At 42.1% G+C, this 13,793-nt stretch overlaps 1 protein-coding gene across 1 annotated transcript in view; it reads left to right on the forward strand.

Moving 5' to 3' along the window:
* The first annotated feature begins 3,888 nt into the window (after positions 1–3,888).
* Positions 3,889–13,793, forward strand: part of BTBD8 (BTB domain containing 8) — a 69,273-nt gene continuing 59,368 nt past the window's right edge. Inside the window, exons 1-2 of the mRNA XM_058659141.1 lie at positions 3,889–4,140; positions 10,905–11,102. Coding sequence (XP_058515124.1) covers positions 3,992–4,140; positions 10,905–11,102 — 347 coding nt within the window. The 5' untranslated portion in view covers positions 3,889–3,991. The remainder of the gene's footprint in view (positions 4,141–10,904; positions 11,103–13,793) is intronic.

Below are 13,793 nucleotides of genomic sequence, written 5' to 3' on the forward strand. Positions count from 1 at the left end.
CTACAGGCCCCAGTCTGGCCCAATCTAGCCACTGTAGCCATTCGAGAAGTGAACTAGTAAATGGGAAGTGTATCCCTTTCTCTTCCTCTCCACCCCCTTCACCCCCCGCCCCTGCCCGCTGCTCCTTTCTGTTCTGCTGAATGGGTACCAAAACTGTTGTGCCCCAAATCTACTGCATGCACAGAGCAGAACTTTCAAAGATGGAAATTTGAAACAAGATTAAGATTCTAAAGCATTTTACTCAAAGAATTATCACAGGAGTTTGTATTGCTTTGCCCACATGATCCTGAAGACAGAGCACAGTCAAAGCGGTGGCTACCTAGAGATGGGACTGATCTAGTCAAAGCAAAAAAAGCAAAGACCATGGCAACAGGTGGCGGGATGCTCAAAGCACTTTGCTTAACGAATTCCTGGATGGCCAAAGGATGATAACATATATTTGCTGTGAAATTGTTTTGAAAATGTTAGCCTAAGTGTTAGTAGAAAAATGTCCAGGAAATTGTCCCCAGAGAGCGCTTCTACTAAGACAACACTCCTGCTTATTGCTCGTAAGTCTGCTAAAACAAAGGCAATTTTGCAAATGTTTCCATGAGAAATCATTACGCATCCAGCTCCTACAGGCCTGATTTGGCTCCTTCTGACTTTGATCTAGTTTCTAGATTAAAACAACAACAAATATCCTTGGGGCTGGTGCTGGCCTCATAGGCTTACTGTGGCCTTCTCACCAGTGGGGAAAAGTGGAACAAAGCATTATTAGGTAAACAGTAGGGAAGAGCAGCAGGAGGGGCTAGTGGCAAAAGGACCAAGCTGTGGAGGTTCACAGTCCAAGGATGCTTATGATGCTTCCTGGGATTGTTTTCCCAAAGTGGGCAGGGTTGAAACTGGCTGTGTTTCGTTGTTGTGCCATTGTTGCTGGGCAAGGACCAAAAAAGGATTTTTTTGAAAAATTTTTTTTTTTAGAATTTTTTTTGTGTGATTAGGCCAGTTGAAACTGAGACACATCTGGGCCCTCAGCGGTGTGTACTATATCTTATTTCAACAGTCTGAATATGCAGGCAAGAGATTGAAATAAAGAAGTTTGATCAGGAGTAAAGTTAAGTTTCAAAATGGAGTTCACTTGGTCTTTTATCTGTTGGGTCTCAGGGCCCCCTCTCATTGACACAATGTCTTCTAGGTTCATCCATGTTGTTTCGATGGCAGGATCTCCTTTGTTTTTTCTTTTTTCTTTTTTTTTTTTTTTTTTAGATATTTGGATAATATCCATTGGTCTACCCAGAGACACCTAAGCTGTTTTCAAATATTGGCTATTATGGGTAATACAGTAATGAAGTATGAGGTAGCTATTTCTGTAAGGTGCTGCTTTCATATCCCATGTGAGTATATACTCAGAAGAGGGAAGATAGATAGATAGACAGATAGATAGATATAGATACAGATATATACCAGTTTTACTTTTTTTGAGTAATATTCATACTATTTTCCATAATGACTGGGGAAAAAAATCAACCAGGAGATGCATGATTCTCTCGCTGTAACTCTGACCCTCAAAATAAATAAATAAACAAATTAATAACATAATACTATATGACTAATCAGTAGCTGTGAGATATTGTCCAAGTTACTTATCCTCTGGATGCCTTAATTTCCTCATCTATCAATTGGCTCAAGCCAGTACCTGCTTAACTGGTTATTCTAAGGATTGGGTTAATATATACAAAGCAAGTAGAGCAGTGGCTATCACATAAGAGAACTTTCAAATGTCACCTACCACTGGCAAAAATAATCAGGCTATATAAAAAGTTACTGTGGGATGTGTATTGTGACAGAGGGTTTTTTGTTTTTTTGTTTTTTTGTTTTTTTGTTTTTCTTTTCAACACACAGCTTGGAACATCTGATGCAATATCAGGGTGCCTGGGTTCAGGTTCTGGCTCTGTTTCCAATGTAGCTGCCAGCTAATGTGCACCCTGGGAGGCAGCAGATGTTGGTCCAAAGTGGAACAAACAAGACCAACATTGTGGCACAACAGATTAAGCCTACATTGCCAACCTAATGGAGCTTGCTTCTGACTTTGGCCTGGCCCAAGTCTGACCATTGTGAGCATTTGGGGAATGACCCAGCAGGGAGAACAGCCATCCTTCTCTCCCAATCTCTCTCCTCAGCACTTTGCCTCTCTGATAACTAAGAGTAAATAAACTTTAAAATAAGATTAATGTAAGATTTATTAGGGCAGAATATGAGTGACCCAAGTCCCTGAGACACATGACTCAAGCAGTTAGGAAAGCGTTCCAAAGCAGTCAGGTTTTAGCCACAATTTAAGTTTTCTATGCAAGTAATTTTAAAAACCATTACACAGTGAACATACATTGGTTTGGCCTACAATGGTGAGTTTAAGCAACAGGGGAAGATGAGTTTCTTGCAGATTGGAGATTACTAATTTTAGATTTGCATTGGTAGTAAGAGCTTTCAGACAATATGCTAAGAATGCCACTGCTTGAGTTAAGAAGGAGGTCTCCAGGAATAGTTAAAAAAGGAGTCGTGCAGTATTATTCCTGATGGATACAACCGAAACAGACCCTATAATGAACATTATCAAAGTCAAATCAACCTGGCTAAATAGCTCTGTACATGACACTCATCAGAAAGGTCAACATGTTTCTGCTGACCTCTCTGCCAGGAGCTGTTTTAGGATCACTCTGTACTCCCTACTATTATAATACCCATGATGCTCCTCTTTTCTACAGGAATAATTAAAATGATCCCATTGAGTTTTTCAGAGTTTAGATTTCTGAATTTGAGAGAGGACACTCTTTGGAGAAATAGTGGCCTCTTAGGGGCTCTTACACAACCAAGCAGTGGGCATTCTTTCCCTGTGCAGGGCTTGTGAAGGAAATACAACTGCAATAGCATCCTTCATTCCACAATGTTGTTGTTGTTCTAATTCGTACTGGTTGACCTTACTTCGTGGCTTCTCATTTAAGGGAATGTATAGTGATGGAGTAATAGAGACTTCCATATCCAGATGTGGGGATATAATGCTTCCAAATCGGAGATGGACTCCCAATGAAACTGTTGGACATATCTAGACAATGTGATGCTGGACTGTCTGACACTGTACCAGCAATGTCGGGGCAGCCTAAATAAGACTGATGGAACCATGAAGTCTTATGAAAGGACTATACTATTGTAACAACGTGGGGAAAATCAGTCGGAGGGGAGGTGGGAATTTGGGGGGGAACCCAGACTCTACAGAATTGGAAGTAACAAAGAAGTACTCAGTTGTCGTTCTCCCTCCCTGGTCGTCAATTTTGGGGCTTTACTATGCAAAGCTCTGTAATCTGACTTTCTCAGACCCAGGAGCAGCCAAAGGAACCATTCCTTGGAGAGGACAGGAATCTTAGAGACGATCTAAACATCCCTTCGGTAAAAATCCCTCAGGATTGTTCTGATTCTGACAGTTTAAGAAATGAATCCCATGCACCCCTGCCTCATCAAGGTTTCTTGCCTAAAGCACTAAGTAGCTACTGAGAAAGTGCAGCTGGCTGCCCAAAAATCTGTTTTCTCTCTGTAGTTCACCTATGCCCAGAAAGCCAAAGTTAAGGTTGCCCATTTTGATTTGAACTTGGGAATCAGTAAAACCTTTATTGAAACGATTGGTGAACACCCACTGAAAGGCAAAGACCCGCAGCAATAAGGGGCCAGCGGAAAGGTATGCCCAGCGGAACCGTGGGCTCCCCGCGAGGGGGCGGGGCGCCCGGGCGGAGGTTAAAAAACAGAGCCAGTGCGCCTGCGCACATCTTTCCGGTCACGTGACGGCGCCTGCGTCCCGCCCAGGTTCCCGCGCAGGGCGGTCCGGAGGCTCTACGGCGTCCACCTTTTCCCTTAGGGGGCGGATTCGGGTAGGAGTGGAGCGTTGGGTCGGAAACGCCCCTTTCTCGCTCCCGGGCGGGACGAGGGCGGTGGAGTGCGCGGCTGGCCGGGCGCCTGGGGGGGCATGGCCGGCTGTGCGGACGGCGGCGCGGCCCCCGCGGCGCCTCTGGGCTCCCCTGGGCTTTGTGGAAAGGGGCTGCAAAGGAAGGGCCCCAGTGAGAGGCGCCGGCTGAAGGCGAAGGTGGCGGAGCAGCTCAGCCAAGACCTGCTCAGGTAGGAGGCGGCGCGACCTCGGACTACTGCAGCGTCCCCGCGCCCCATCCCCGTCCACCTGGTCCTCTTGACTTCAGAGCAAGTTCTGTCAGGCTTCCCGCTCATTTCGCTCGCCCACCCCAATAACCAATCCCAAGTCACTCAGACACCGCGTGCCGAATTCAAAAGGAAAACCAGAAATAATATCCTAGTTATGGGCAGTGATGGGATCACACTGGGTGTTTGAATGACAAATGGCAAAGGTCAGGGTTGACCTATACCCTGAAATTTACACTTTCTTTTTTTAATCAGCTTCTTCATTTAAAAAGAAAAAAAAAAGAAATCAGTATTTATTTGGATCGAGGAAGTGTGCAACAAGTTATGGAAGCCCCAAGGAACTTTCTCCTGTGCACTCTTCTTTAGATAATTTGCAGAAATGTTTATATGGAATGCTTCCTTATTGCACACCTTCGCCTTTCACCCTGGATACTCTGTAGCTCCCAGCAACCGCAGCTTCCAGAACAGCCAGGCAAACGGAAGTCTGCCTTACTGTTGTACACCCCACGGATATAAGTGGCCGGCTGTTCAGAATGGCAGGTCGTTTTAGTTTACAAAGAAAATAACGCCTAGAGATACTACCTGTTACTAGCTGATTTTCATTTCCAGCAAAACATTGGTCCTTAACAATGGTTTAGGTCATCCTGAGCAAGAAGCTTGTTAAGAGACAGGTTGCATTTGAAAAGCTGAACTAAAGAAAGAGAGGAGAGAGTCTTGCTTCTTCCATTTGCTGGTTACTACCCAAATGGGTGCATCTTTCAAGCCCCTGCCCAAAACCAGGAGCTGGATCTTACGCAGGGGCCCAGGCACTTGGACCATCTGGATAGGAAGTGGAACAGTAAGGACTGGAACAGACACCCATGTGGGATGGTGGCCCTAAAGCAGCTTAACCCACTATACTGTGTGCCAGTCCCAGATTCTGGGCTTGTAACAATGTCTCAGAGGATGCTGCATATTGTTACCTAGAGTCACACTTGGAGAACACACTGGAGTAAACCTAATTACTAAGAATAACCATGTGTGCAGCATTCTGTCATCTAGAAGAGCTTTCTGTCAGAATCACCCACATTTAAAGATCCTGGAGCTGTAAACCAAATTTTAAGTAATAGGATTTCTTGTGGAGTCCATCTACTCAGAATGTTGCTTTTTCTCCACTGGGGAACTGCTATAAAATGATGGGGAAAAAATAACCCTGTAGTTGTTCTGTTTTTAGGATGAATCTCTTTTAAGTGCATTTATTCTGTTCTGTGAGCCTTCAAGTGTTGCTAAGTTAAGGGTGTTTGACACAGCAGTGAAGATGGAAAAATTTTCCTCTTCTTAGTAGCTACTGAGAATAGGATCCTGAACCCTCAAGTTCCTGTTATAAACGAAGAAAAATAGATACAGCAGGTTTTCTGTTTTGACAGCCAAAACTCCTCATGTGTTTCCCCAGCCATCTTAAATGCTATGTTATTTTAACCTCCAGGCACAGCAATATCAATGATTTATTCTACAAATGTTATTGAAATATCTGACTCTAATTATGTACGTTGCCCTGTGTTAGCTCTTGAAGAATTAAGCGTTAGGAAAATGGTACTTTGATCTTTCTGCTTAAACTCTAGCAAGGAAGATAATGGCCAAACTAAAGTGAGAGTGATGGTGGGTGACTTGGGGACAATCTTTCTTTTTTTTTTTTTTTAAGATTTATTTATTTTTATTGGAAAGGCAGATATACAGAGAGGAGGAGAGACAGAGAGGAAGATCTTCCATCCGATGCTTCACTCCCCAAGTGAGCCGCAACGGGCCGGTGCTGCGCCGATCCGGAGCCAGGAACCTGGAACCTCCTCCAGGTCTCCCACACGGGTGCAGGAACCCAAGGCTTTTTGGGCCATCCTCAACTGCTTTCCCAGGCCACAAGCAGGGAGCTGGATGGGAAGTGGAGCTGCCGGGATTGGAACCGGCGTCCATATGGGATCCTGGTGCATTCAGGGCGAGGACTTTAGCTGCTAGGCCACGCTGCCGGGCCCAGGGACAATCTTTCTGTAGGGACGGTTGAATAACTTGAGGATTGAGTAAGGGTTGATTGAGAAGGGAGAATTAGGAGATACCCAAGCAAGGTGAAAGCATGCCAAGATTTCCAGGAGACTTGTTTATTTGGGGAATGCGGGTTGAATTAGATTCTTCCAAAGAACAAGGGCTAGAGACACTTGCAGGTTACCTGAGGTGATGATGGATGTGGCAAAGTGAGGAAAAACAGGAAACTTTTCCAGATCTAATGTAAAAGTGGAAAGAAGCCTAGAATATGACAACTATGCATTAACATCTCATTGGGAATTGAGAGTTGTACCATTATTCAGGGTAATTGTTAAAAACAAATAGTAATGTTGCCATCCTGTTGGCTCAGTGCTGGGCTGCCTGTAATGTTTTATTTACATCTCTCATGAATCTTACTAGGTGAACACGTGTGTGTGTGTATGTATGTGTATATATATGTGTGTGTGTGTGTGTGTGTGTGTGTGTGTATATGCACACACATACATATCCATCATACCCACTTAGCAGTTGAGAATACAGAAGCATTTAGAGATGGAGTAAGGAAGTTAGAGTAAGAGTCATAGTGATCTTGTTCCAGAGACATTAAAGTGACCTGGCCAAGGTCTCATGACTAGAACATAAACCAGACTATGAACCCAAGCACTTGGCCTTCTCTGTAACAACTGTGCAAATATATCATCTATTTGTACCTTTATCTCTGCTTCTCTCCTTAGGCTTCTGTATACTTTTTTTTTTAACTGTGGGCTTGCTTTTGGCATGCCCTTAGAGTACCATCAGTTGGCAACATCTCTTCTTATGTTCTTTTGCCTAAATAGCTACATTGGCCAGTAGCTTACCTTGGTCCAGTCCATCATTCATGTTTAAGTATAGGAGCACTTGTATAAATGGGCAGCAGTATACCAAAAAAAGATGTATTTAGTAACTCCTCTTGGAAGAAGATGATCAGTGTGGCATGTACTCAGAGTGTTGCCATAAGGAACACTGGCTAGACTCAGGTCAGACCACAGAGGCTTTTTTCCAGAGAGGTGTTGGGAATGTGTTCTGGGGACTTTGGATAAATATTGGTGTCTTTAAAATAGGAGAGCAACAAGTTTATATTCTGAGCTTAAGGGAAGGAGAAATTGGAAATAGAGATCAGCCAGGAGATTTTATATGTGACAGACACTGGAAATGAAACAATTGATGGTCTTGGTAGCTGACTACTTGTAAAGGAACAGGAAAAGAAAGAAGAGGGAAGCGGGGAGGGGAGGAGAGGAAGATTGCCCAAGGGAGAGTTATAATGACTTCAGAAAGACTGTGCAGGTGACCTTTGGAAATGTGTCTGGAGTTGGGCAGGGAAACTGGACTAGCAGATAAAAATTAAACAGTGGGATTGCCAGAGTCCAGTTATTCAAGCCAGACTTGAGAGGCAGCCTCGGTTATTTCTTTCCTTTTACCTTCTCCTGCCAGTTTTCTTTTTCAGATTTATTTTATTTATTTGAATAGTAGAACTGGGGAGGAAAAGAGGGGAGAAGGCAGGAAAGATAGAGAGAGGGAGAGAGAGAGAAGAGAAAAAGTGATCTCTCCTCTAGTTCACTACCTAAATTCTTGCAACAGTCAGGACTGGGCTGGGAGCTAGGAACTCCAAGGTATTTGACTTGGTGACGGGGACCCAAGCACTGGGCTGTCATCCACTGCTCTCCCAGGTGTATCACCAGGGATCTGGATCAAGTGGGGCAGCCAGGCCTTGACCCAGCACCTATATGGGATGTCAGCATTGCAGACAGTAGCTTAACCTGATCTGCCACAAGCCTGGCTTTAACTCCTGTCAGTTTTAACTACCTAAATTTATTTTATATTTTATTATTTTTAAAAGTATGTATTTAAAAGTTAGAAGTCTGAGAGGGAGAGACAGAGCGAGAGAGAGTGATGTCCTCCATCTGCAGGTTTATTCCTGAAATAGCTGTAACAGCAAGATTTGGACCAGATTTAAGCAAGAAGCCAGGACCTCCATTCTTGGTTCCCTCCTGGGTGACAGGGACTGAAATCCTTGGGCTAGCCTCTGGTGCCTTGCTAGCTGCATTAGTTTGGAAGCTGATCACAAGATGAATGTTTAGGGCTCAAATCAATGCTCTGTTATGGCCTGTGTGACAAGTGGTGGCTTAATTGCTGCACTACAATATATTCATTCTATCCGGTCACCGTTGATCCTTGTGATCCTGTCCTAACTCAAGTCACTTACCTCATTCACTTGTGCTGTACAATAGTTTTCTCATCTTCATTCCCATTTTCTCCAATTCCTTCCCTAATGATAGCTTATCCCTTGAAAAATAAGCCTATCTAGTTTCAAACTACTTGGTAACACTTCATCAACCTCCATTCATTTATCCCTGCATCTTCATCTGTCACTTCTGCTGACCAATGTCTGTTCAGGACCCACATACACCTTGATAAGGAATTTGGAGCTGGTAGCCTCTTCCTGCCCTAACCAACTGTTCCTCAGTCTTCAGTGTCCCATCGATTTTCATATCCTGTATGAGATCTTTGCTTATGTCTGGGCTGAAAAAAAATTTACTTGTTCATTGAATATATCTTTATAATAGTATAATATATTTATAATCTTTAATTTTCAGGCTTGTTTTCCCTACTACATTAGTCATCTTTATGTACCAAGTACATATTGCATAGTATGTATTTAATATTAGTGAAAACTGGGTTTTATTAGCAGTCTAAAATGATTTAAATAGGTTTGATTTAAATACTATGGTTTAACTGTCCCCTCCAAAACTCAAGTTGAAATTTAATTCCTTTTTTTTAAGGTGTATACTATTTTTATTTTTAGTTTTAGTTTTATTTTTTGAGAGATAGTTACAGAGAAGGAGAGGGAGAAACCAAAGTTGTGTTGGTCCAGAGCCAGGAGTGAAAAACTTCTGGACCTCCCATGTGGGTGCAGGGGCTCAAGCACTTAAGGCCATTCTCCTCTGTATTAGCAGGCAGCTGGATAGGAAGTGGAACAGTTGGAACTTGAGCTGGACCTGCCCTCCTGTAATGGTACCAATGCTACACATCAGGGTGAGGCTCCCACACCCCAGTCACCTCTTATGAGTCCACCTCTTGGGGCTGTTGCTGGGGCATAGTGTGTAGTGCCACCACCTGGTGAGTCAGCATCCCATATTGGTGCTGGTGGTGTTCAGGCTTCCCATGCAGCCAGTTGCTGTTTTACCTTGGAAAATCAGTGGAGGATGACCCAAGTATTTGGACCCTTGTACCTATACAGGTGGACCTGGAAGAAGCTCCTGACCTTAATCTGACCCAGCCTCATCCATTATGACCATCTGGGGAGTGAACCAGCAGATGGAAGGGTGTGTGTGTGTGTGTGTGTAAGTGTAAGTGTAATTCTTGCAGATAAATTTTACTTTTAAATATTATGTGTGACAATAATTTATTGATGAGAATATTGGCCAAATCAGGATATAACTGTTCTTTGTTTTCAAGATTCTAGAAGGCTTTATGCGCAGAAGCATTTGCTCTATTGAAAGTAAAGTAGGGTCATTAACAAGCAGCTAGGACCCTTGGCTATATACTGAGGATACAGTTTTTGCTCATGGGGAATTCATTGTCCTTTAGGGAGAAAGACACATAAAAATAATAATGATGCAATGTCAGGTGCTGTAATGGAGGAATGTACCAAGTGTGATGGGATTACTGGAAGGTGCCATTAACCTGCTCTTGTGGGAGTGTGAGAATCATTGGCAGCTTTCCAAGCTTTCACTGTAATGGGTATCTTTATCCATGATGTGTATCTGCTCTAGTCTCCTGGTATGATTACCAATTATGTCCTGCAATACAAGAGGCCTCTGAGAATACAGCCCTTGCTGCTGATATTGTTATGGTGATATGAAATATGATTTAATATTTAGACAGTGAAAGTATGTAGTTACTGCAAAGGGACAAAAGATGATGACAGTTTGTATAATGATACTGTTCTCCCGCACTTGACAAGCATGAAGTCAGTGGGCTTTCCTGAACTATGCCTATACATTAGTAAAGGTTTGGATAGTTTTACCCCAGAGACCGTCATTTTAATAATAGATTAGAGCATGATGAATTCTGTTGACAGGGGGAGAATGGTGGAAGAGGGCTAGATGTCACATTCTACACAGTCAAGGGTGCACCGCAGACTCTGTCATTAATGTTAGAACAAAGCGTACCCGTTTCTAATCTGAATTTTCTATTGTTGTGTCCGTATTGTTATGCTGTGTTATTGACTATTCATGTTTGCTTCAATTTTGATAAGATTTCCAAAAAAGAGCTTTTGTAGTTATTAGTATAACTGTGTTAACTTTGGGTTTCATGTTTCAAAATAGATCTAAAGAGGATACATTTTAAAGGACAGATCAACAGAAGTAGCAGAAAACAAATTTTGTTATCAGAAGAAATGCATAAGATTTTTGCAGAAGTGATTGTACTGATTTATTTAAATCACTTAGATTTCACTTTAGAAAATTAAGATTCTAAGATACAGAGTAAACCATGTTCTTAGGAAAGGAACTGAGAATAAATTCACTTTTATGCTAATACTTTTATGCTAGTATTTTCATTTTATATTACCTTTGCCTATTTTAGCTTATCTGTTATTTGAAATTTAATCCAAAATATATTGTATCTTTCTTGACACCACCAAATTAACTGTGATTTCTTTCTACTCTGTACAGGCTTCTAAGGGAAGAAATCCATGCTGACGTTACTTTCTCTGTAGATGGCACTTTCTTCAAAGCACACAAAGCAGTCCTTTTAGCAAGGGTGCCTGACTTCTACTTTTACACTATTGGACAGCTATCAAGTCATTCAACAGATCAGAAGTCTGTTGCTCTGGAGAATGTTGAAGCTTCAGAATTTAGAGCATTTTTACAGTAAGTAAAATCTTTTCCCTTGGTTTTAAGTCTAAGTGAACACAGACTGGACAGTGTTTGGTTTTTAAGCATCCTGTGTTTTAATATGTATTTTTAAACCTGAGGCAAAGTCACTCATTGAAGTTCCAAGTCATCTTTCTAACTTGTCTTAGTGGAGGCTGAGAGTTACGGTTAGAGGGATAGTATCAGAGAAGGCTGAGCTGATGAAGACTCATTCTGGGGGGGAGGAATGGCAGGAATGGCAGGGATACTGTGTTGTCGGGACAGTTAGTTATAATGACCAGAATGTTTCTAGACATTGCCAGATGTACTCTGGGCTACAGTTTGTCCCCAAATTGACTTCTGTGTGATTAGCATGTGACGCTTTCAATAAACTATGTTTCTAAAAAATGTAAGATCACATACTTCATTGTCGAAACTTCTTAGTTTCTTTGTCTAGGCTACTATAGTAAAGTACCTTAGGCTGAGATACTAATAAACAACAGAAATTTACTGCTTGCAGTTCCAAAGACTGGGGCGGTGGGGGGCTGTCCCAGATCAAGGCATCCCCAAGTTGGGTATCTGCTGTGAGGTAGTTGCCCATGAATAGTACCTTCTGTCTCTTTATGTGGTAGAAGGGATAAGCAAACTCCTTTGTTTCTCTCGTATAAGGGCACTAATCCCATTTCTGAGATTAGGGCCTACCAAATGCAAAATGCCTTGTCTGTTATATTACCACATTGAGGTTTAACTTTTTTTTTAAGATTTATTTATTATTATTGAAAGTCAGATTTACAGAGAGAAGGAGAGACAGAAAGATCTCCCATCTGCTGGCTCATTCCTCAATGGCCGAATCTAAGCCAAACCAAAACCAGGAGCCAGGAACTTCTTCCAGGTCTCCCATGCAGGTGCAGGGTCACACAGGTTTGGCCCATCCTTGACTGCTTTCCCAGGCAGTAAGCAGGGAGTTGGCTGGAAAGTGGAGCAGCCAGAACACGAACTGGTGCCCATATGGGATCCTGGCACGTGCAAGGCAAGGATGTAGCCATTGGGGCATTGTGCCTGGCCCAAGATTCAACTTTCAATGTACAAATTTTAACCATATGAACATTCAGAGAACCCTAGCCAGGGTTCCGTGAACATTTTTGAAAATAGAGTATCAGTTAAACTTCTATTTAAAAAGACAATTTATTTGAAAATCAGAGTTATGGAGAGAAAAGTATGGAGAGATCTTGATTTGCTGGTTCCCTCCCCAGATGGGGAGATGCCAGGCCAAACTCAGGATCCAGGAGCTTCTTCCTAGTCTTCCAAGTGGATGACAGTAACTGAAACACTGTGGCGATGTTCTGTTGCTTTCCCAGGCACATTAGCAGGGAGCTGGATTGCAAGTAGGGCAGCCAGGATGTGCACTACTACTCATGTGTCATACTGGCATCACATGTGGCAGATTTACTAGCTATGCCACAACCCTGGTCTCTGGTTGAACTTTTTAGTGATTTGGGAAACTCAAATGTTTACTTAACTCAGATTTATTATTAACTAAATAGTGGAAGAAGCTAATTTAATGCACTTCGCTTTTTATTCTCAAATGTTACTCCATTGAATGATCATGCCACAATTGGTTTATCTATTCATTGATGTTTCCATGTTTTGGTTATGATGACTAATGCTGCTAGGAGCATTCATATGTAAGTTTTCGTTCTTTAAAGATTTATTTATTTTTATTGGAAAGTCAGATACACGAAGAGGAGGAGAGACAGAAAGATCTGTCTGCTGGTTCACTCCCCAAGTGTTTGGAGCTGAGCTGATCCGAAGCCAGGAGTCAGGAGCCTCTTCCGGGTATCCTGCTTGGGTGCAGGGTTTCAAGGCTTTTGGTCATCCTCCACTGCTTTCCCAGGCCACAAACAGGGAGCTAGATGAGAAGCAAGGCTGCTAGGATTAGAACCAGTGCCCATAGGGGATCCTGGCGTGCAAGGAGAGGACTTTAGTCACTAGGCCACCACACCGGGCCCAAGTTTTTGTTCTTATGTTTGAATATTTCTTGGGTGTACATCTAAGAGGGCGATTGCTGGGGCTGGCAACTCTGTGATCTTAGGAGGAACCACTAGACTTTGCAATGGAATAGTACCATTTTACCATTTTATATTCGTACTAGCAATAGAAGGGACTTGTAGTTTCTTTGTGTGCTTGACAGTACTTGTTATTTTCAGGCTTCCTTAATGTAATCATCCTAGTGAATGTAACTAGTATCTCATTGTGGGTAATTTGTATTTCCCTGATAGCTGATGATGTTGAGCATATTTTCATGTACTTACTAGCTGTATCTTTATCTTCTTTGTGGAACTATCTATTCATATTTTTAATTGAGTTTACTTTATAGTATTGATTTACCAGAGTTTTTATGTATTCTGTAGTATTTGACTACTAGCAGACATAATATACAGAAATTTTCTCATATTGTGTGAATTATCAATTTTCTTGATAGTGCTCTGAGTTGGGTTTGATAATCCATGTCTTTCTAGGACTTGCCATTTCTTTTAGATGGTCTGATTTTTCGGCTTTAGGTATTGCTTTTTAATGTTGAAGAATGTTATAGACTACTTTTCAAATTTTCTGCTGTTTTAGATTGATCGTTTTACATGAAGTCCTATTTATGTGGCATGTAGATTTACATAAAATATGTAGACATATGTAAATAATCTGTTTATCACA

The sequence above is a fragment of the Ochotona princeps genome, chromosome 2, assembly GCF_030435755.1.
Source record: "Ochotona princeps isolate mOchPri1 chromosome 2, mOchPri1.hap1, whole genome shotgun sequence".
Lineage (NCBI taxonomy): Eukaryota > Metazoa > Chordata > Mammalia > Lagomorpha > Ochotonidae > Ochotona > Ochotona princeps.